The 25,183-nt window shown below is 38.4% G+C and overlaps 1 protein-coding gene across 1 annotated transcript in view; it reads left to right on the top strand.

The window, feature by feature from the left end:
• The window catches only part of FRAS1 (Fraser extracellular matrix complex subunit 1), a 537,120-nt gene that overhangs the window by 380,600 nt on the left and 131,337 nt on the right, over positions 1 to 25,183 (top strand). The window contains exons 31-37 of the mRNA XM_058296546.1: positions 2,752 to 2,930; positions 6,968 to 7,084; positions 14,359 to 14,473; positions 15,972 to 16,109; positions 18,195 to 18,227; positions 22,446 to 22,577; positions 24,112 to 24,237. Of these exons, the coding sequence (XP_058152529.1) occupies positions 2,752 to 2,930; positions 6,968 to 7,084; positions 14,359 to 14,473; positions 15,972 to 16,109; positions 18,195 to 18,227; positions 22,446 to 22,577; positions 24,112 to 24,237 (840 nt within the window). The remainder of the gene's footprint in view (positions 1 to 2,751; positions 2,931 to 6,967; positions 7,085 to 14,358; positions 14,474 to 15,971; positions 16,110 to 18,194; positions 18,228 to 22,445; positions 22,578 to 24,111; positions 24,238 to 25,183) is intronic.

The following is a 25,183-nucleotide window of genomic DNA, read 5'->3' as shown; positions in this document are numbered from 1 at the left end:
AAACTTAGTACTCACCTCTCTGGATTGAATCCCACCAAATAATGGTCATTCTTCCTGTCTACTCATGGGCTTGTTGCAAAGGCACCTTGTGTTTAACATGCCCATTTCTGATCTCTTTGTCTTCCTCCTAGCCTGTCCATCCTTAGGACTTATGTCTATCAGTGGCATCGCTTTTCTACAAGTCACTCATCATATTAGGTGATCTCTCTGATTCCTTCCTCTTGTTCCTCCCCACAATCACATTGTCAGGTTCTGCTTCTTACACTTCTTCAGTAACTCTTCTGTCTGTTCAATTCTTTCCAATCCTACTTCTGTGGCCTTACTTCAGATTCCCATTGGACATTGCAGTACCTCATAATTATCAAACTGACTACGTAAATGTTACAATTTTTACAGAATAATGTCCAACATCTTTAATGGGACTCTATCTTTTGATCAACACTTTCTGTCTCCTAAACTGGTTCATGTCAATACCTACTTAAAATCTCTCAGTGACTCCCAGTTACTTATGGTGGGTAGGGAGGGGTAGTTCCATCTCCATCCTTTGGCACAGAAGACCTTCCACAGTCTGGCTCCAACTTATTTGTCCAATATTGTTTCCAGTTAGTCCTTCCATTCCATTCCTTATCCAACCTACCAGCCTTGAAGACCCTGATCTTCAGTTATAGGAGCTGCATCTTACTTCATTTGAATACCCCACCATTGAAGGGCCTAATGTAATATAATAACTAGCTCTGAGCAGGTACTCATCAACTATATATATTGAGTAAAAATTAAATTAGTCAATATCTTATGATTCCTATTGATCTGTATAGCATGGCAGCGATCTCTTTTATCTGAAAAGTATTTCATTAGGACTTGTTAGGAAAATTCTGCCTAGCTTTTCAGTTATAGAGTGGAATAGCTAGGAAATTAGCATTTGAATATTTTCTGTTCTTCTACCATCTACATTTTCATTATGGAAATCTCCTTTCAGAGTATTTTGAAACTATACTCACGTTCATGAACAGTCCACATCCTGGAAAACCATGTTTATTAACAGCATCTTATGAACAGAAGTTGAACCAGGGATGGGTAATGAAATTTGTGACTTAGGTACAAATGAGAATTAATACAAGAAGGAAACTAAAATGAGTTGGTTTTGCACATGATTCTATAAAGAAGATTACTGATGTTTTCCTCTTACTTCAGTATTTCATCACCATGTAGGATATTATAATCATTTTTAACTTGAATTTAGCATGTATAAATATTAGAATGAGTTGTTTACTTTGCATAAGAAAACAAATTTCTCTAGGGTAATCAAAATGCACTATCAATTGCCCTGTATGCCTAGTTATTAAAACCTGGGTATCGTCCCAGAGAACATTTAAAAATTCCACAGTTTCTGTCTGTCTGTCTGTCTCTCTCTCTCTCTCTTTCTCTCTTTCTCTCTCTCTTTCACACACACGCACACACACACTTCTTTTCTTCTCACTATCTGAGTGGAAGGGAGGCTTCTTTCAGATTAAATGTTAGTTGCATTTTCATGATAACATAGCTTCTGCATTCAGCAGTTCATCCATTCTTCTATTTGGTCATCACTTAAGGTATGTTCTCCTTGTGATAATTTAATTGTTTCTGTAACACCTTCTGTATTTGCTGTCTCACTTTCAGAAGATAGTAGCTTTAGGTGAAGAGTAAGCATTAGAAACAGATTGGTGGTGGTGGTGTTTAGATTTAGGTTTCCTTGTTTCAATTCTTTTTTTTTTTTACGATTTATTTATTCATTTATTTCTCCCCCTCCCTCCATTGTCTGCTCTCTGTGTCCATTCACTGTGCATTCTTCTGCTTGTATTCTCATTAGACGGGTCTGGGAAGGGATCCTGGGACCTCCCAGAGTGGGAGAGAGGCGATCATCCTCTTGTGCCACCACAACTCCCTGGCCTACTGCATCTCATTATTTCTCTTCTGTGTCTCTTTGTTCCATCATCTTGCTGAGCCAGCTCTCCATGTGGGGCAGCACTCCTGTGCGGGGCAGTACTCCTGCGCCTACTCCACACAGGACAGCACTCCGTGTGGGCCAGTTCGCCCTGCGGGCCAGCTTGCCTTCACCAGGAGGCCCTGGGCATCAAACCCTGGACCTCCTATATGTTAGAGAAGGGCCCAATTGCTTGAGCCATATCCGCTTCCCTAACAAAGTTTAAAGAATAAAGGAGGAAAAAAATGTGAACATTTAGTGGAGTCACTATTGGTACATTTACTTAAATTAATGACAGCTGGTCACAGAGCTTCCTAAGAATAGGAGCTTCAGACCTGAATCCTGGCTCCTCCACTTCCTGCTTGTTTGAGCTTAGGTAAGGTATTAAACTTCTCTGAGCTAAACTTCATCTGTAGAATGGAGATGATGATAGCATCATTCAGAAGGATTGATTAGCATAGATAATGAATAAGAATGACCAGCATCCTTGCAAGCCCCCTGTGCAGTATGTACTATTATTCCCATTTTACAAATGAGGAACAGAGGCTTAACGAGCTTAAGCAACTTTCCCAGATTACTCAGCTGGGAAGTGGTGGAGCTGAGTTTGAACCACCACGTAAAGAACTTCATGTCATTCCTACCATAAGCATTCACATGTTAACTATTATTATTTTCATTGTACATTTCTTTTTTAAAAGTAAACAAAAAAGGAGAAAGGTTTGGGGAAGGAGAATAAGAGCTGTGGACGTGCTTTTCCCAAGATCCTCACTGTGTGACCTGTGCTTCCCTAGGGGAGGTGGTCCTTCTGGTTGATATGCCTGCAGACAGTCCTGCAGATGAAGGGCAGCAGCTGCCCGACGGGAGGACAGCAACCCCCACCAGCACCTTCACGCAGCAAGACATCAACGAAGGCATCGTATGGTACAGACACTCAGGAGCCCCAGCCCAAAGCGACTCCTTCCATTTTCAGGTAACCTCCGCTTCCTGACCTTTCTCATGCCCCGGTGGTCTGATGAAGACTGTCACCCTTATAATAAACAACTCAAGTAACTTTCTGCAATTGCCTGGAGATCACATTTGGGGTAAGAAACTTATAATTAAAAGTGCCGAGAGATTTTTTTTTTTGATCTCTCAGTGCACTCCACAAGCAGAGTCAGTGCACAGCAAAGAGGCTTTATGTTAGATAATGATTAAAGTGTTCAGAAAAAAAATATTTTTTTTTCTTCATCTTATGAATAAGATCATGGACTTCACAGTCAAACTCAGCAGGTTGAGATCTAAGTTTTGCCATTTGCTAAATACATGTGTTTGGGCAAATTACTTAACTTCCTTGTGCTTTAGTCTCCTCATCTGTAAAAGAGACTATTGTGAGGATTTAATGAGTTTATATATATAAAGCTCTTAGAACAGTGCCTAGCACATACTAAGCATTATGTAAGGGTTTGTTGTTATCATTTACAAAAATTGGCGAAACAACAGACCACATAGAAACAGTTAATAAATTAAAGAACAAGAAATGATACTGGATAATTTTTGGGCCATTATGATATATAATTAGAAATTAATAATAAGAAGATAAAAATGTTTCAAATCACTTGGAATTTTCAAAATAGTACCTAAATAATTACTAGGTCTAAAAGTAAATCAAAAGAGCAAACTATTAAGAAATATTGATGAGGAAGAAATAACTTATCAAAACTTAAATGATTTGGCCAAAATCGTACTCAGAAGAAAACTGGTATCTCAAGCTGTTATTATTGACCAGGAAAGCACAAAAATAAGTGGACTCAAGAAGACAGGGAGCCACAAAATAAACCTAAGGAAAGCACAAGGAAGGAATTAATAGACATAAACAGAGGGCTTGATTAATTATAAAATGTTAGAGTCGATTAATGAATATAAAACCTACTTCTTTGAAAATACCAATAAAATTAGACAAACCTTGGGAGGCATGTTGGACATGAAGAATTTGACAGAAATTCAAAGGAATGAGGAATATAAATGAGACAGAACACTTATCCACAGACATAGAGAAGAATTTGGTAAAGTATCAGAGAAAATATAAAGAAATCACACTTGGTGTGCAGCCAGGGCCGTGTCACTGCCCCTCAAAGCCTGAGATTTCTCTTTTGTGTAGGAATTCAGTGGGGTGAGCTACCACAATACTCACCTTGTTAAAATTATCATCTAGCCAGCTTCTGACAGCTGGCCTGTACATCTTCATTGTCTGACTAACTTATATTGTATAAAACATGGGTTTTTCCAGAGAATAAAAAAGTAAATTTGGAATTATTTCTTTAGAATGTTAAAATGGAATTACACTGAGCACATTGACTGTCCAGTGAGTGGGCCAACACTGAGTGCCTTTGCCCAAGTTAACTTTTCATTTTTAGCACCTGCATACTGCGGCAGTCTTGAACAAATGAATCAGAATGGACGCAAAGTCCTCAATCAGAAGATGTCTCCTCAGAAAACTAGGCTCCTCTGGTCTGCCTTTGCCTCCATAGTGGTCAGGATGAAGGACACTGTCCCCGTGGAGGCATTTCCCGGGAAAGGGGTTCTAAGCCCCAGCTCAAAATTATATTTGATTGCTTTTCCAAGTTGGTTACTAAGTGGGTGACTCTAAAATAGCAAAAGTTACTCAGTTTTGTTAACAAACTCACTAGAGTTTAAGAGAGCCAGTTGGACATTATTACTTAGATAGTAGTTCCCTTCAGAGGGTGTTCACCCATTTTGAATTCCTTGGAATCTCCTTCAGGCCTGTGAGATATTCTTTAGAATATTCTCAATAGTGACCGTGTGCCGTCCATTGAAAGTAGAATTAAGCTTTGGAAATAGCCAAGAGTCATTTAGATTCATGCCTAGTTGGAAAAATGGGGGTAATTATTTTTAGTTATAAACAGACAATAATTATAAAGTAATGAGCCCAGCTTTCTTACATGAGTTGTGAACTATCTCTGAAGGCATTCCAAAAAGTATTTTGAACAATGTCAGCATCTTTATTGCAAGAATGAAACAACTCTCTGTTATTCTCCTAGATGTAAAAATTTTGTATATTTATTTTTAAAGTCTCATTGCTTTATAGACTTACCTCATATTTCCATTTGAAATGACACAGATGCTGTAGCTATGTACTTAAATAAACGGTTGGCAACTTTTCACATTTATCCTTTTAGTGTCTCTAAAAGATTTTAAATTGAAAAGGATGCTATTCTAATGTTTCTTCTTTCTTCCCTTCTGTTTTTTTTTTCTTTAAAGCAGAAAATGCGATATAATGAGGTGCATGGATTTAATTCTATTTTAATGTTGATGTGCTGTCATGAGCCATCGATGCATCCCATCTGTTACTTTGCGTGTAGGACTTGGGATTTATGTAATGTGAGTGGTATTAAAAAGTAGAGCATGGCATAATGAGGAAAAAGCATGCACGTTCACAGTCATTTTTGGTGTGGGAAGGAGTCTTGGTTTAGATATACTCAGATCATGTTGGTACAAGCCTCAGGGGATATGATTTCAGAAAGACCGACATATTTCACTCAAGTATCCTTACTAAGGAAGCTGGAATGGAGTCACTTGTTCAGTAATATGCCCAGTGTTACTTTCCTTTTCATCAAGAGACAGGAGAACACATATTCCACCCTTTCCTAATTTCCTATATTTACTAAATTAAGTCATCCTGATCAGTGGAGAGATCATGAACCCCGCTGAACTGGTTAAATACTGCCACTTATTGGCTCTGTCACTTTGACACTTAGCTCAATGTTCTTGACCTTCAGTTTCCTCATCTGTTGAAATAGAGATAATAATATCTACCTTGGGGGTATAAAGTAAGTTAACCTTGAAAAGTCGCTAGTTCAGGGCTGAGCCCATAATAGATGTTCAGTGAATTATAGCCACTGTTATTAATATTATTTATAGTGACACTATAAAATGTCTCCTTTAAAACAGGTAGCTAGCTTGAAACTTGAGCCCCAGGCATCTGATGTGATCAAGATACAAAGAAAGAAGACAGTTTGTTTCCTGAGTGTAACTTTAGGAGACATAGAGAAAGGGTTGCTGTCCCTGCCATTTTTCTCAGAATACCAAGCCCTGCTCCCTCTCATAGAGAATTAATGCAAGTACTCATGGCCACACAGAAAGCCTTAGCAATTCTTGTGACAAGCCTAAGATGGAACAAACAATGGAGAGAAGATTTTTAGGACTCAGTGCTGAAGTGTAGGGAGGAACTGCACTGAGAAATAATCAGTTTTAAAGCATGTTTGAAACAGGAAAAAGTTAATTTTGTGAGCACTACCCTGAATGTTACTGTTGTTATCCTTGTCTTGCAGTTATGAGGCTGAAGTATTTAAAAAATACTTAAAAAAATATGAGGCTAGGTATTTAAAAAAAAAAATTTTTTTTTTTTGAGGTACCAGGGCTGGGGATTGAACACGGGACCTCATAAGTGGGAAGCTGGTGCTCAACCACTGAGCCACATTGGCGCCCAAGTGCTAGGTATTTGCCACAGATAATCTAGGTGTAGCTATCTGTGCTCAGTAAAGATTCAAGAAATGGAATAAGCATCCTATATGGTGTATGCTCATAATATAACCATTAGTAAGGATGTTTTCAAGAATTTTTAATGATATAGCAAATATCATAATATTAAGTGACAAATTAGAATACGTATTGTATATGCAGTTTGATACATATGCATAGAAAAAGGATTAAACTGAAATGCATCAAAATCTTTGTAATGATCATTTCTAAAGAGTGAAATTCTAGATGATTTTTATTTCTTATTTATACTTTCCTGTACTTTCAGAACTGCCTAAAATGATTATGTATCATTTTTATAAGCATTAAAAAAATTTAATATTAAAATATGAAGAACAGAGTGAAAAATCGTAATGCTGGAGCATATAAAATTCAAAGACAGATGGTTTATAGGGGAGAAAATGAACATGTTCAGACCTGCTCCTGCACAGCTGAAGATGAGAGTCTCACTGGTATGAGTTTTCATTTCAGGTGTCCAGTGCCGCAGATGCCCAGACGGGTCTGGAAAGCCGCAGGTTCAACATCGCGATTTTACCACAGACACCTGAGGCGCCTAGACTCTCTCTGGGAGCATCTCTCCATATGACTGTGAGTTTGATGTAAAGTTTATGATATCTTCTTGGAGGAGGCATACTGAGGTGATTTGATGGAGTGTCCTGATTCGGTATCCAGTGAAGTTCTGGCCCAGAATGCAGACTCGGGGGGAAAAACAGTACCAGCCCTGTCAAAATATTTCCCGAAACTTAAAATTCCCAGAGAGGAAGGACAGTTGGATAGATTCTATCTCTGCCTTCCACCCATTCCTGATGAGCTTTCTACAGCATCCCAGCTGTAGGTTTCTCTTGAGTGAGGAAATGTCAGGCTTATGTCCATTTTACCAGCATCAATGGGTTCAGCCACTTTAGGTCCACCTAGCTGGAAAGACTATTATTCCAGATTTTAGGAGTTCCCTTTCCAGTAGAAAAGCTTCTTAAAGACTTTGATGTCTAGGCTAAATCCAGAGAAATAAATCAAAATTAACCAGGTGAAAGTTGTGGGGGGCAAGCAATGTGAAGATGATGGCAAATGACTCTGCCAGAGTTAAAATGAAACAAGCAAAGAGCCAGGGGTGAGAAGGAATAGGACTTTTGGGATCATGCAAATAGTTGAGTAAGATTGGGAAAAATTAACAAGTAAGAGGTCAGCTGGGCTACATCACAGAAGGCCCCATATGCTGTGTGGAAAGGAGTGTGGGACAAAAAAAGGTTTGAAGTAGGGTGACAGCTAACTTAGCACATGAAGTATGCTAAGAGAATTAGCAACTCCACTGTAACCCTATGTCTAGGGGTATTTAATGCCAAAAACCCCTTGTGGAGACAGAGCCACAAGCATATAAGACTTGGTAAATTAATTATTTTTCACCCACTATTTAGTTAGCATCCACGTAATTACACTCTGAGGTAGTGTATCAGCCTTGAGCCACAACAAAGAGAGTAGCTATAGTTTCAGAAATTATGGGTCTGGGGCATGGCAGAGACATAAAAGGGGAAATAGAAAGTTTTTAATGAATAGCTGGTATCGGCATTTCCACCATAAACCATAATTTAAAGAAATCATAATTCAGCAGCTCTGTAAAGTCTATAATTCATCATTCTGACTGGAAGAACTTAGATCAGAATTTTCTCTAAACTGTAAAGAAAAATATGCATACACATTTCTTGCCAACCAAATGCTAATATAGTGTTATTTTGAGTTTAGAGGGGAAAAATGGGCTGGGAGCCATGAAAATAGTGCCTTTCACATACTGTTGCTGTGGCCCTCTAAAGGGACTTTTGTTTTTGGTTTGTTTTTTTTTTTTTTTTAAAGATTTATTTATTTATTTAATTTCCCCCCCTCCCCTGGTTGTCTGTTCTTGGTGTCTATTTGCTGCGTCTTGTTTCTTTGTCCGCTTCTGAAGTGTGGGCAGCGCCATTCCTGGGCAGGCTGCTCTTTCTTTTCACACTGGGCGGCTTTCCTCACGGGCGCACTCCTTTGCGCGTGGGGCTCCCACATGCAGGGGACACCCTTGCATGGCACGGCACTCCTTGCGCGCATCAGCACTGCACATGGCCAGCTCCACACGGGTCAAGGAGGCCCAGGGTTTGAACCACAGACCTCCCATACGGTAGACGGACGCCCTAACCACTGGGCCAAAGTTTTTTTCCCTAAAGGGACTTTTGAAGTTGCTTAATCTTTAGGGTCTCAGGTGGCCTGCTTGCAAATTAGGTCTATCCAGTGTAACTTGGAATATCTCAAAGGTTAGTTGACCATGAAATGTGATTAGCCTACTCTTTCAGTCCTTAAAATATATACAGTTTATATTTATTTTGATATTAATTTGGGAAAGTATTCTAAAACATGCTTGTAATCTGTAATAAAAGCATATTCAGTGATTTTGAATTTATTTAAGTACACAAGTCTTGCACATATTTGGTAACTACAATATAAGTCATCTAGTATGGATGAGTGCCTCTCCATTCATTCAGTCATTCTTTCATAAACATTTTTAGACCCCTAATTTATGCTAAGGGCTATGCTAGACATTGTAGATTTGAGGACAATAAAACAACCTAGAGCTTGAAAGGGGAGACAAGCAAAAACGTAAAAATGAATGACAAAACAATGATGAATGCCATGAAAAAGCATAATACAGAAGCAAACAGGAAGACACCTAACCCAGTGGCAGGGGAAGGGGTGTCATGGAAGGCTTCCTCTAGAGATGTCCTGAGCTGGTCCTGAATGTTGAATGTAAATTTTCTCTAGACCAGGATCTCAAACTTCAGCATGCACTGGAATCACCCACAGGGTTTGTTAAAATACAGATTACTGGACTCCACACAAGAGTTTTCTGATTCCATAGGTGTGAAGCAGAACTGAGAATTTGCATTTCCCGGGTTTTTACCGAAGGTGCTCTGGGGAGCACACTTGAACAACCACTAACATAGAATAAAAATAGGGGGAACAACTTCTCAGATAAAAGAAGGCTAATCAATAGACTATTGCAGTGATCTAGACCAAGAGAGGGTAGTAGCATGAAACCAATGCCGTGGCAATGAGGATTAAGAGTTAGGGGGAAATTAAGAGATATTTAGAGACTTAGCCAATTAGATTTGGAAGGTGAGTAAAATGCCCAAGTTTTTGAATAGAGTACCATTCATTGGCATAAGAGATGTATGAGGACTTTAACAATGGAAGGAGGGGTGAGAGGCATGATGAGTTGAGTTTGGGATGTGCTTATAAAAAGTGTGCCTATTAAGGACAGGTAGATATTCTGGGCTGGAGCTAAACCCATGAGAATCATCAATGGCAGGGAGTAGTTAAATTCTTGAGCACAATTGAGATAACCTCAGGAAGATTGAAGATTACATAGAGTGAAAAGCAACAAGTCAAACACCTGCCTAAAGTGAAAATTTGTCTGTGGCCTTTCTGTAATTCTATTTATCAAATCTAAGAACCTTTCAATTGGAGCTTATAGTTTTGTTCATAATGCTCATCAGACTTGTATGCATACATATATATAAGATATGTGTATATGTGCATATGTGTAATAAGATGATATAGATTTATAAACATATGTGATATATATATACACATAGGATATATATCAAATTAGGACAAGGAGATCTGATAATAAGCATTTTTACCAATAAATATCATAGCATAGGGTAAGATTCTCAAATAAGTTATAGCTTCACATCAATCAGTTTTCCAAGTGATCATCCTCTGTTCAATCAGTGAATCGTTGAGGGCAAAGTTTCGAGTACTTAATCCTAATGTTTTCCACAGGATCTAGCACAATGTCTCATATAAAGTAGGTACTTAATAAATATTTGTTGAGTAAATGAATATTTTCAGACTTGGCTAATAAATCCCTGAACTATGTCATCTTCAGATTCAAATAGCAAATCAATCATATGTATACACATATACAAGCACACATACTCTCACACATTTTGAATACCATGTTACCAGTTCTCCTCTTGAAGGGGGACTAAAGTCCATTATCTCTTAATGTGAAAGACTATTTCTTACTTCCTTTTTGACAGGTTATGCTACTCAGTGTTGAATTGCCCAAGGTCATCACTTGAGGGAAAGGTCTTGAATTAGCCTTTCTTTCCTGGTTACATTTGTTTCCAGAGTGATTGCTGTAGCAAGAATTCTCTTCAAACCACTCTTACTGAGGCCAGGAGGGATCCAGGTAGAAGGGCTGATTTCTTCTGTAGTATACACTCAAGTCTGAGCAAGCTGCACTTGTTTCATGGCTGCTGGCTTCTGTGATCATGCTTTTTACTTGAGCCCTTTCAGGCAGTAATAGAATCATTATCTTTAATCTCTGGCAGTGTTTCTTTATTCTTGGAATTCCTGTAGTATTTTATCTGAAACTTTCATGTTATTTAACTTTTTCTACCTTAGAGTTATTTATGTGTGTGTTTTATCTTTGTTAAGACTTTTCTTTACTGAAACTGGAACTCCTTGAGGGAACAGTTTATGTCTTTTTCATCTTACAACACCCACAGCTCTTTGCTTGATACCTTGCACATAATTAGTTCTTACTGAATATTTGCTATATCAATATGTGAATTAATTTCATTGTCCTAACTGAACCATGTGAGAAGATGATTTCTTGTAGGACTTCCATTTTACTTATCTCATCTTTTGCTTGTTACTCATGGGCATCTAATTTCTCAGGTCTGACATAAGCTTTCCTACTTTGATAAAATGACAGTTGGTAGACAATTTGATAGAATAAAATTGGTCTTTCTTTTAATAGAAGTTGGGATAATAATGTTATCTATAAATCCTGATATAGAGGTTTAAAGATTTATGCCATGCACACTTTGCTAAGAATTGAGTGTTAAAATCTTTGCCTATCTAAATCTTTGGATGACATTGAAATACAGTGGGAAATATTCTAAAAAATTGTTGAAGTAGTTAATCTTCATCATAATAGATGAATGTTTTTATTATTTCATTTCTTAGCTTAATCTTTTCATTATGGTATTTTTTATTCACTCAGTTTTTTCTGAAGTGATTCCATGTGCTCCATGGGATCCATTCATGAGCATAACATGATTCATATTATTATGGAGTTTGCATCTCTTGGAAAAAGAATAGACAGTGAGCATTAAAGCAAATAGGGAACTTACATATAGTGTGTTAGTGAGAAGTATAATGGTAAAATTAAACGTAGATCAGGTCAAAGGGGATTGGGAATGCAAAGATGGAGGGCAAGGGTAGGGGGCACAGGAGACCTGCATTGCAATTTTAAATAAGTGGTCAGGGTGGGCTTTGTTGAGAATATGAGATTTAAGGAAAACCTTATAGGACATGCGGGAGCTAGCCAAGCAGCTACATGAAGGAGGAGCATTCCAGGCCCAGGGAGCAGGCATGCCCAGGCATTTAGTTGGGAGCATGATTTGGATGCTCAAGGAACAGCAAGGAAGCCAGTTTGGCTGCAGCAGAGTGAACGAAAAGACAGAGTAATCAACATGAGTGCAGAGATGTAATTAGTGTGTGTGTGCCTGGGGATAAGAGGGGAAGGGCAGGGTGTGCAGATCATGTAGGGCCTCATAGACTATTGCAAGTACTTAGCTTTTATTCCACATAAAATGGGGAGCCATTGCAAGGTATTGAGCAGAGGTCTAACTCCCATTTTTTTGTCATTGGTGGATGATGGACACTTAGGTTGCTTTAATATTCTTTTTTTTAAACATACTTTTTTTTGAAAAGATACTTAGATTACATAAATGTTACATAAAAAATATAGAGGATTTCCATATGCCCCACTCCCCTCTAACTCCTTTTTGAAGGGATCACTCTGGCTGTTGTGTTGAAATAGTCTGGGGGTTGGGGGTGGCAAGAAAACTGGTGGGAGGCCATGATTGTGGTAATCCAGGTGAAAGATTGTGGTTCTGAGCAGGGCGGTGGCACTGGAGGTAGGGAGAAATCCTTGGTTCCTGGATATATTCAGAGGCAATATGGGTATTATGAAAACCATTACTCTATACTCTTCTTTTATTGACAGATATTTTAATAAAAAAGTATCTTCTGTAATGATTTCTAGGAAATTCAATCTCTCATTTCTTACTACATTTAATTAATAAATATTGAATATTCCAAACAACCAATATTAAAGTTGATTAGACTTTGAAATGTCTCAACCTCGATATTACTTTCTTCAGAGACTCAAGCCCTTACTTTTTTCACTTAGTGTTTATTTCTATTAGAGAAATAGTATCAATAAACTCCATAATGGGATATCTGTTATCTTGGCTGGAACGTCTTTCCCTTCTCTCTTCTTATTATCACTTTATTGTTTTAGTAACATCAAGGTTTTCAAGACTATTCCAGTAACACTTGGAATTTTTGGTTATTCTGATGATCTTGCAATTAAAAGGTGGTAAACAACTCTAAACAACATACTGAGCCTATCCTTTCCATCTGTGTGTGTGCCCACACGTATCCATGTCTGTAGATGTGTGCACACATGTATAGGCTGCAAGCACAGTATTTAGGGCATATATATTTTTTATTTCTTGTTGTTACTCATTTTATTTTAGGATGGGAGCCCCACTGCTATTTGTAAGTCTTATTTTCCTTGCTTGTTACATTCCAGACCTGAGCAATAGCCTGAAATAGGACTTTTATACAGGGGGCTTGTCCTAACCTGCAAATGCTGCCACTCCCCGGGACAGGTATGCCTTGGAGACAATTACAAAACAACTGCAACCTTCAATCTTTTCATGGTTAAAAGGGAGAGTCCCATGCCCTCTGCCATGAGCTTTACTGAGCCCTGCTTAATCCTGTCCTAAATGGAGAACTTTTTTCTGAAAGAAGCAGAGTTTCAAAGAGCAGGAAACCATGTCAAACTCTAACCCACCTTCAGGGACTGTATATGTTTGTTCTGTTTGTTCATTTGATAACAGCATGAAGGACCTAGCAAAGGGCCCATGCTCAGATTAGTTTTCCTTTGTTTCCTTTCCACACTGTCCCAACCCACTGTCATACCTGGTCTTGGGAGTCTGACTCTCTTCTTTTTGTTTTTTGAGTTATGGATGTGCACAGGTGAATGAACAGTAAAATCTACATATACAGCAGCCCTCTAATTAATATTTTTTGACTCATTCATTGAGTCTTGGAACTGAAAGGGAAAAGCAATATCTAATTCAATTGACGAGCCAAATGGAGACAGAGAAATATCGGTTCTTTTAATGTGCTTTAATAAACAGATAGCTCTTTAACCTCTGGCTGCAAATAGTAAGTCTCTTTTGGTATTGGAAGTCAGTTCATCTTCAGCAGTTTGAAAACAGAGATGATCACAGTTCCCATTAGCAAACCCAGGGAAGGAGGGGCAGCACATACTCTGAAGAATTTCCTGGAACCAAGACTTAAATCTCTCAGCTGGGTCCTCAGAACTTCTTGCCTCATGCAACCTTTGCCCATTAAGTTAGAGGGGAGATGTGACAAACCAGCTGTGAAGACTTATTTTCAAACATGTTCCACTGTGAGTTTCATCTAGGGAAGAGGTGACAAATTGAGACCCCCACCGAGTGCAGCAACATAAACCTGGGGGCAAGAGGCAGGGGACAGAAGAGGCAGGATGTGAGAAGACTTGAAGAGCTCTAAAGAACCATGTGAGGTTCCTGGGGCTAGGACAAATCTGCAGTGCAAGAGAACAGCTCCTTCTCTTGAACTCCGCAAGAAAATTTTGCTATGTGTGGCTAATTTAAAATCCCATAGCAAATTTCTGTTTTTGTTTTTTTTAAAATAGGGTTTGGTTTTGTCTCTGGCTTTTGATTTTATCACATCCATTTTTTCGTTTTCCTTCTTAAACTTTTATTTAGGCTCGGGAAGACCGCCTGACTGCAATTCAGCCTCATTCTCTCTCCTTTATAAACTCTGAGCGGCCAAGTGGAAAGATTATATATAATATCACTTTACCTCTGCAACCAAATCAAGGTAAGCTGTGCAGTAAATGGTCTTGGGTAATGATGTTATATTCTAGTTGTGTGTCAGTCTTAAAGGTTCTACAGTTTTATCTGCTTATGCACATAGAGATACTTGTTGATGCTTTAAGGAGTAAAAATTATTGACACCCCTTATTTCCATCCTTTCAGTTTAGCATGAGAGGCAAACACTGTGGTCAGATAGATGGAGATGAACATGCCAGCTTTGGCATCTATGGAGCTGCACTGGGGAGTGTAGTATAGATCTGTGTTGCTGGATTGAATCCCCCTTCCACACATAGGCAGAACTGGACAAACACAAGCATTGTCTGTAGGGACAGAGCCTGCCCTGGTGAGGCGAAGACAGATGAGCAGGCCAGAATGAGCATGTGCTAAGAACGAGAAGCTCTATGAGAGATCCCCAAGCGAGCTGAGCACACAGGGCATAGTTCCGTTCCCCAATTGGAAAAGTCACTCCTCCTCCCAAATGGAGCATGGAAATGTGGAACTACAGTCAGAGGAGGGGGATCCTCCCATCATTCCCTAGCCTTCTACGCTCTTAACTGTGGGCTTGACTACTAAGCCTATGCCCAACAGAGGTGTGGCTCTCGCTCATGGAGAGACCAATCCAATCCTCTGTTAAGACAGTTGTGCACCCACCTCAAGGCTCCTTCCCCAAGACCAACCATTGCCCCAAATGTAAGTATCTCACATTAACAAATCCCAAGAAGAAATTAAACTCTAAAAATTCAATTTCATGATAAATTCCAAATAAATTAGAGTCTAAAAGTTTAGACTCTTAATCACAGCTAGCAGTTCCCTCTTCATTTCCAGGGTAGAGACGGTGTTCTTTCAGATCTCTAGTCTGGGCTGTCTTCCATAGAATGGCTGAAGGTCTCTCAGCCCCTGAGAAGTTAAACTAGTTCAACATGTACCCTCCTTTTAAAGAGTCAATGGGACATGAAAGGTGATCACAGCATCAGTTCTATACCCACAAACATTAGAAACCACAGACATATCTGCAGCCCCTAAAGCATTTATCACAAGCAGAGTGATAATTGCAGAATCCAGCGCTTAGTGTAATCAAGATCCAAGTTACTGTTGCCAACGACCATAATGGAGACTAAGGAATTTCTGAAGGAAAGTGTATAGACTTGGAACATTTTGTTGTAGCCTTATCAGGTACCAGTCAGTCCATGTTGAATACTCAGTGACCACGACCTTTGAACTTGAAATCAAATGAGAGACTCTCATAATTATGGTACTGTGCCTATGCTTTTTGGAGAATTACCTAGTATAATATATTAGGGGTAGTAGTTTGCCTCACTATGGTTTATATTCATTGAATCCTAGTAAAGACTCTATTTGGGGTTCAGATTTATCCTTTTCTTGGATAACTGGAGAATATTCCAGTGTGCCAAGAGCAACATGAAGGATAAAATACTTTATAGTTCTGTCCTTCAGTCATTAGAATTATTGTTGATGCTCATGCTGGATCTCTCCCTCTCCAGGGATCATCGAACATAAGGACCACCCTCACTCTCCCATACAGTATTTCACACAGGAAGATATTAACCAGGGCAAAATCATGTACCGTCCTCCCACTGCAGCCCCTCACCTGCAGGAGATCATGGCCTTCTCCTTTTCTGGTAATGCTCTCTTCTCTGTCGAGACACCCACATTGATCTGTGTGGATCTTCATGGCAAGCCTGTCCTAACTTCTTTGAGTCCTTTTGTGCAGTTTGGTGACACTGAAGTATAGCTATTCAAAATACCTTGAGATCTGATGGCTTGGTCTCAGTTCAGCCTTTTTTTTTTTTCATTTATTTGTGCATGCAGATGTACTTTCGATAAATCCTTATTTTTGTGCTTTTTATATGCCAATCACTGCATTAGGCCCTGGAGAAATAGTGGTGAGCAAAAAGGAGATATGGATCCTGTTCTTGGCAAATTTGAAATCTAGGCCTAGAAATAGACATTGATCAAATGATCCCAGTGGTGAATATATAAATTTACAAATGGAGATGAGTTGTAAAAAGAAGGAAGAATATTTGGTGGTATTAAATGTTTTAACAAAACTAACCAAGACTGAGGACTCAGTGGAAGTTTCCTCAGGAAAGTATTGACAGTTGAGTGATGAATATAAGCTCAGAGGACTAAATGTGAATATTGAGGTGGTTGGGTGAGCATTCCCGAAGGAAAGGCACAAACCCCACTTTGCAGAGTCCCTGGGAAGGTAGTTTACATGGCAGTTCAGGGCACTGGAAGAAATCCGGTGTGGAATATGGAGAACCAGGGTGGGGTAGAGCAGGGATGAGCCTGGAGGGAGAGACAGACCAGACCATGTAGGGCCTGTGAGCTGTGTTAAAGATTTAGGTCTTTTTCCCAAGAACAATAGAAACCTAGTAGAGAGTTTTAAGATATGGGGGAGAGGGCAGCTTTTCATAAAGAACTCTTTGACTTCAATGACATGAATGGATAAATGTGTGATTGAGGGAAGACCAGAAGGAGGATCCTACAGGACCTCAGGAGAGTTTCATATAGAAATGAAGAATGTGTAGGCCAGTTTCTGGGATTAAAATCAGGACTTGACAGAAGGCAGCTTTTGAAAGGAAGAGACACCGAGGAAAAGAATAGCTGAGTTTCTAATTAAAGCCAGTGTGTACCTTCCACTAAGCCAGGATAGCTTTATCTTTTCCCTTGATCCAGTAATTAAAAGGAAACAAGAGTTTTAAGACCCTACCCCTAAGTACTTCTCTCCCTTGGAATGATTCTAAACACCTTGGACTCTGTTTCTTTATAATCTTTTAAGCTATATATACCATATAATGTGATTAGTTTAGTGATATTTTTGTGTAGTAGCTTTATCCATACAGAACAGCTGTAGATTTATTATGGTGAGTTGAACATAGGTCAACTATTTTAGGGTTACGTTTTTTATTATGATAAATGTGTAAATTAGTATTTGTCATATTTATATTAGTACAGTAGTCCAGATAATGGTTAACTCCATTAGACTGAGCTCAATTAGATTGAAAATCTCTAAGGACAGAGATAGGTCTCTTTTCTGAGGAGTATCCCCAGTGTTTCGTAACTGGGTAACTAATAGCCCATGAAAATGTTCATGGTTCTATAACTCTGACTTTATAAGACCTACTTTTTAAGAAACTCAAGATAACCTGGGATTAGAGGGAAAGAAAACACGTCAGCCATTGCTGAAGTTATTTCAGTGTCCAATATACTTGCCCGAGTTCCTAGAGCCTCTTTAGAGAGAACAGAGGTCTATCTTGTATAATCTGCGAGATAAATGCCTTGAGATAAATCTCTCACACCGTTTCAGTGTGTAAATCAATGTCCCAGGCATCACTCAATTCTACAATGGAATTGACCCACCTGAGAGCCTTGTCATTGATATACGACCTCACCCTCATTCACCGATTTGTAGGATTTTATGTACTGATAAAATGGGATCTGAATGAATGTATTATATATCACTATAACTGCTCTGATATAAAATTATTCCACTGTGTGGTTCTTTTTGTTACTTGAAATTACTGCCGGCACCATTAAATGCAAAATAACATTAGCAAAGTACCTGGTGATTTTCTTTAAACTAGAATAATTTAGATTAGAACATCCTTTAACTTTGCTAACCTCTGCCCCATATTTTGTATCTTTACTCATCTGTCCCTGACTCCTAAATGTTAAATGTACAGCTCTATCATTCTTTTCAGGTCTCCCAGAATCAGTGAAATTCCACTTCACAGGTAAAGAATTTAATCTTCTTTTATTAGAAATTTTATTAGAAAGTGGTATTTTTCCTTTCCTTGTTAGTCCTTTCTTTTTGTTCTTTCAGCATTACTTTTAGCAATTTTCTAAGGACAACTTAAAAGTTACATAAAACATGTTCTTCTGAAATAACTACATGGCTACCAAATAGTAACAGCTTAACCTTATATTCATAGGAAAAATAATCCACTTAAGATGTCCAAGGTTAGTGTTCTGTAAGCCCCATTTCAACTTGCCCTAATATCTATTAAAAAGAAGTAATAGTGGTTAAAATTGACATTTCTTTTTTTTTTTTTTTTAAAGATTTATTTAATTCCCCTCCCCTCCCCTGGTTGTCTGTTTTCTGTGTCTTTTTGCTGTGTCTTGTTTTCTTTTGTCCGCTTCTGTTGTCGTCAGCGGCACGGGAAGTGTGGGCGGCGCCATTCCTCGGCAGGCTGCTCCCTCCTTCACGCTGGGCGGCTCTCCTTATGGGTGCACTCCTTGCGCGTGGGGCTCGCCTACGCGGGGGACACCCCCGTGTACCACGGCACTCCTTGCGCGCATCAGCACTGCGCATGGGCCAGCTCCACACGGAGGCCCGGGGTTTGAACCGCAGACCTCCCATGTGGTAGACGGTCGCCCTAACCACTGGGCCAAAGTCCGTTTCCCTAAAATTGACATTTCTATATCCAGACTGCCTGGACAAGTTTCTTAACCACTCTGTGCCTAAAATGAGACTAATATGATTATTATATATATGCAAAGCTCCCAGAACAATGGCTGGCACATTATCATCCCTACAACACAATTCTACTCAGCTGACAAATGGTGGCTGTATTTAGTCTCAAATGCCTTGCTCCTGGAGGGAAAAGTCTTATGACCCAGAGATTGAGTTAAGGGATGTGTGTGTGGAAGTCCTCAGCATCCTAGTTTTAGTTCACAGTAAACAGAACCTGAGTGCCAATAAACAGAAGCAGAATCAGACCCATTGTCTATGCTGGGGCAACATGGGGACAAGCTTTCTGGTTCAGGTCTTGAGTGAGGCTGGTTGACCATAAATAGCGTTCTTAAAGAGCTGTTTAGTTGTGATTGATTATTCCATTAGAATCAACCATCCTTATGTCCTGTTACATTTCATGTGAGGATAAATCTTGTTGGGAGATAAAGCTACCTCCCTCAAACTCCCTTCCTTTCATCTTTGTGTGTTAAAAATCATACTTGAATGAACGGTAAATTTCAGGGTCATGTCATTATTGGCATGAGCCCAGTACCAGCTTTTTTCTAGCAGCAGGCCTCTAGCTAATTCATAAAATCAATAATTATATTGATTGGATGATTATAGTAGACTATATAATCTGTTATGTATATATAACAAATTATAACATTTTATATTTTACAAAATATTTTAAAATATAAGTCATTGTATTCAATCCTTACAACAGTATTTCAGGGAGAAGTGCCATTTTACAGCTTAGGAAACAAAGGGTCACTGAGAGTAAATAATTTGTCCAGGTTTCCACCACTGGTAAACAGTAGAACTGGGATTTTAATAATTTTAATGTAAGTTTCTAACTCTGAGTATTAGTTAGGGTTCTCCAAAGAAACAGAACTGACAGGATATGGATATGTATGTATATACAGAGAGAGAGAGAGAGAGAAATGTGTATATATATATGTAATATTCAGAGTTTTATTATGGAATTGGCTCATGCTACCATGGGGACTGGAAGGAATAAGTTCCATAGGGCAGGGCACAAGTAGCAAACTCCAAGGAGGAATTGGCTGGCTGAAGTAGAGGAAGGAATTCTTTCTTCTGACTTACGAAATCCTCAGTTCTGGCTTTAAGACTTCCAACTGATTGGATGAGGAAAATCTTGGCATTGCTGAGTGCAATTTCCTTAGTTGAGTGTAGATATAATCAGCCATAGATGCAATCAACTGACTAGAGATGCTAATCCATCTACAAAATACCCCCACAGTAATGATCAGTCCAGTATTTGCTTGACCAAACAGTGGGATGCTGTAACTTAGCCAAGTTGACACTTGAAATTAACAATCACAGATAGTTTAGCCTGATCTGTAGCTATGCTGATCATGAAAAACAAGTGTCACAGTAGTATGCCAGTTTGATTCTCAGGACTCACCAACTTGCCAAGGTAAAGACTGAGTCTTGGAAACCAAACTGGCAGCCCAAGGACTTCTCCCAGGACTTTACATTAAATGGTCCTTGAACCTAATATACAAAGGAAAGGAAAGGAACCTTGGGCTGACTTAATTTATCTTGTTTCTGCCTGATGCTCCTTTTTTAGGAGAAAAGCTTTTTAAATCTTGTAGGAAGGAAGATATCTCCATTAGGAGAGTTTATGAGAAAGAATATTAAATTGAGCAAGTAAAGAACTAAGGCAGAAAGACACCCAAGCCCTAACATTAACCCAGAGGTAAGGGAGAATAGCGCATTTGGTTAATCAGCTAAAATGAGAGGAGAGTTGATACTCCTGACCTGCCGTCTGCAGGATGAGCACAGAACTCTGCAGTGCTGTCTGGAGCAAGGAGATCACCGGAGGTGAAAGGTGCCAGCAGGAGGCGCTTGTCCCAAAGAGACTATTTCTCAGAGAAATCAGAAAACATTGTTTAGCGCGTACTAGACCTGTAATTGCTGACATTTTGATTGCAAACTCTGCTCTGGGGTGATATCTTGTTATGTAATATGCTACCAGAAAATAACTTGTCTTCTACATACTTACAAAGGCAAGGATATGCCTTGATCACACTGAACTGCTGTGTGACTTCACTAATTCTTTAAATTTCAGAGTCTTTCCTTTCCTCATCTGTAAAATAAGCATGTGGAAACCTTCCTGAGTTTCCTCCCACTTAAAAAAAAAATCAATGAGCAACAAAAATTAAATTGTATTTTACAATTATTTATTTTTATTTAACATAGGAGCTTTTAACCTTTATGTGAAAGACCTCAGAGATTCCTGAATCTACTGAAATTTATGGGAAAATTTGTATGTATATCCCAGAACCTACAAAAGTTAAGAACCATAGATCCCTATGTTTGATGATCCACAGAGAAAAGGAGTTTAAGCATAAACAAAGAGGGAATGATGACAATCTTGACACTTGGCTTGACCAGAGTCATAAAATCTTCATTCCTACATGGACCTTCAGTAGAGCTGTTTCAAGACTTCTCTAGGATATGAAATATACCTTATAAAATCCAGCCATAGCTTTTAGATCTGATCTCAGGGAAAAGAAAAATCTAAAAACTGAATGGAATCATTACTAGGAGTCAATGAGCAATGCTTTATTTTGCTTAGGATGTCAGATTTCTATTGACCTGTTACTTATCCTAGAAGAAACTGAGGAAAGACATCGATTTCTCATAACCAGCCCATATACAAGCATATTACACAGTTCAAGTAATGACCAGTTCAGTTTTCTCAATAGTCAGGATAGATAAATACATTGATTAATAGAGGTGCAGATATTCTTCCAAATCTAACTTATAGAGAAGGGAGGGCATATTAAGGTATGGGAAGGTGGAAATAAGACTCAAGGGTCAGATGGTTGTACTTTCATTTCCCTCTGGTGATCAGTGTTCCCTTATGTCAGATAGTCCAGGGAAATAAAATCTTAAGGGCACTGTTTTGTTCACAAAGTTGTCTTCTATTTGTAGCATTGTGTATAATGATCCAGGAAAAATGGGTCTGTTTACATCTAAACAAATGCCATTAGAAACATCTATCTGGGTATTTGAATACCCAGAATAAAATTCTTTTATTCAATGGGCCATAGACACGCCATTTCTAAATAGATTTTATGACAGAAAATACTTCTCTGGAATATTGGGGGAATGAATTGAATAAAAAAATACTTCCATAAATAAAGGCCTTACTGGCATCATCAAAGAGAGCATATTTTTATCTTATTTTTTCTTCCACTAACATTTATCAAAAAGATCATTGCTGTGAAACTAACTCTTGGAATGATCTTGTTATTATGGGTCCTTTACCCTTTTTCTTACCTGGTAGAAAAAGCTTTGCTAGAATAGCTCACGGTATCGTATGTGCTTACTGTTTCCTTTTGCAAGCATCTCCTCAAAGTATAAAGGTAATCTGAAAAAGCTTCTGGCTGTATATTTATGGAAACAGCCTGAAGGTGACCAGACTACAAGTTGATTTATCTGTCTGTGTGTGTGTGTTTATCCTTTCTAGTTTCAGATGGAGAGCACACAAGTCCAGAGATGGTCCTTACCATTCACTTACTTCCCATTGATCAGCAACCACCAGGGTTCCACGTCACAGATGCAGTGCTGAAGGTCAGCCCAGGAGGCAGCGCTTTTGTAGGTAAGAGCCAGGAACCTAAAAAAAGAATGGCTGTGGCAGTGGAACCATTTTCAACAGCAATTCCTCTTCAGCTCTTCTTTTTTCTTTTTCTTTTTTAGTATTTCATTCCCTGATGTTCCTTTTTAAATAAAATTTTATTCAAGTATATCATTCATGGATGAACATACATAAGCAATAAGTGTTTAGTAAAAAGTTGTGAACTTACAGAACATTCATTCATTTCATCATACAAGGTTCCCATCATCATCTACCACCAATACCTTGCATTGTTGTGAAACATTTGTTACAAACTATGAAAGAGCATTGTCAAAATATTACTACTAACTATTGCCCATGTCTTACATTTAGTGTAATAACCCACCCAGTTATTAACACCTGTATTAGTATTACATATTTATTATAGTTCATACAAGAAAATTCTCGTATTTGTTCTGTTAACCACGGTCCATCTTCCACCACTGGATTCCCTGTGTTATACAGTCTCATTCTTCAGCTACTTTTGAGGGATGCCAAAAAGAAGTGACCTCTTCCAGAAGTTGCATGCATTTTCAACTATATCCTTCCTTCTGCCCATTTCTATGCAAATAGAAACAGCAGAGAAAGAAGGAAATAAACCCTTCCAAGGCCAACACTCAGTGATGGAATAAAATACAAAATTTATTTTCCAGTGTCCAGGAGTTTGATTTGTTGCCATCACTAAAATATAAAGTAGCAGGGATCAGGGAAGAGAAGAGAGGGGAGCAGATTTCACTGACTGCCCTTGTTTTCTATTTAGAAAGTAAAAAGTAACAGGAGAAATGACAGGGTACAATAACCTTCAGTTGTGAAGAGTTAAAGTTGGCCCTGTGGCTTTGTATGTGATTTTATTTACTATTAGTATACTTGCTCTTTAAAAGCATATTTATTCCTTTACCAAGAATATTTCACTAGCAAATAGTTGTAATTTTCGTTGTGTGCGCTTCTAGATCCTTATCCAGTTTCCATATGTGGGTTTTTTCTAAGTCTAATTATCATCATCATCATATTTTTATAACAAGCCACATATGCAAAGATGACTGTCACTTTCACCCTAGTTCTCACTTCCATGCCAGCCATAGAAACCATCATTAAAATAACTTGGCTTTTGTATTAATTCAAAAATAGAAGAAGGGGGAAAAAAAACAATGGAAAGCAGAAACAGTATATGGAAATATTTTCTGAAAGAAAACATACCCCAGCAGATCAGGACTGACCTATTTGTGAGCTTCCCATCTGCCATGCTCTCATTTGTATAAAAGAAAAATAAAAGATGCTCTGAATTCAGAGCTACCTACCTGTAAGTGAACTTTTGAAAGAACCTACTTATAATTTGGGAATTGAGTATATTATCAGTTTCCATTCTTCTGCTATTGATTGACATTAAATAGTACTTTCTGATAACTATCAGATTAGCCTCAAAACATGGCGCGCCTAGCCTATGGCTTTACTGTATACAAAGTGTACAGTTTTTGAGGTACCCATTCTCTTTCACCATGCATTGTTCTCTGGACCACAGGACTTCGTTTGGTAGTGAACAGGACTGACACAGAACCTGAAGAACTCTTCTTTGAGCTTCAGAAACCTCCACAGCATGGCATGCTCCTGAAGTACACAGCTGAGTTCCAAGGTCCCCTGGCCGCAGGTAGCTCTGTCCTTGACCTGGTTTGAGGACTTTGTGCTCCACAGTGTGTTTTATGTGTTTCAGACAAGCAGTAAAGACTATAAAGAGAAAATCTATAAAAGGAAAACCTTTAGTATTTTGCCAATTGGTCTCGATATTTGACACTTTTTCCTCCACACCCTCCTAACCCCACAGATAGTGAAGGTGTTTCCTCCAACTGTGGTGAAATTGGTTGATTTCTAAAACACTGAGTAAAATGTATTTAGAACTCTAATATGAGGTGTCAGCTGACACATTCCCATTGTTTATCCTTAGTTTGGCTTGTGAATCTTCACATTATTTTTGGCAGTGTGACTATGACAGCATTAACTACTTGTGTCGTTGCCGACTGAAAAAGGAACACTTTTTGAAAATATTATCTCTGTGATGTAGAGGTGAACAGCTCTCCAAGATCATATTAATTGTGCTTTCTCCAATTATAAAAAAATAATGCATGTTGATCATTTAGTACAGGGAAAAAAAGAACAGAAAAGCACAAGGGACACAACTAAAATCTAATTTTAAAAATAATCAGCCCTTACATGGCAAATGAATATTATTCCTTTCAAAGTGGTCACCTTGGGATGCTATATGCTTTTAATCCAACAATCTGTACTTTCTCAAAACCTTTATATAATTCCTTTTAGAATAGTAATGTATTCTTCTGCAAATCCCTCATGGGACAAAATCTTTGCCCTTAAGGTAGATTGAAATTTTAAGAACAACCAATAGGCATTTTAAAGTCAAAAAGGCAGACTTTTAAAATTTTTACCGAACAAAAGCTGTGTCATTAGAATAGATTTGTAACATCTTGCAGGAACTATTTTAGGAATATAATACTTATAGCCTAGTTTCTTTAACATAATGTTTAACCTGTATTTGTGTAATCAATATGCAAGATTTAAGACGTTTGTTAAAGAGTATTACT

Source organism: Dasypus novemcinctus, chromosome 1 (genome assembly GCF_030445035.2).
Source record: "Dasypus novemcinctus isolate mDasNov1 chromosome 1, mDasNov1.1.hap2, whole genome shotgun sequence".
In the NCBI taxonomy this organism is placed as follows: domain Eukaryota; kingdom Metazoa; phylum Chordata; class Mammalia; order Cingulata; family Dasypodidae; genus Dasypus; species Dasypus novemcinctus.
The sequence above is the reverse complement of the archived record's forward strand: the minus strand, read 5'-3'. Positions and strand labels throughout refer to the sequence as shown.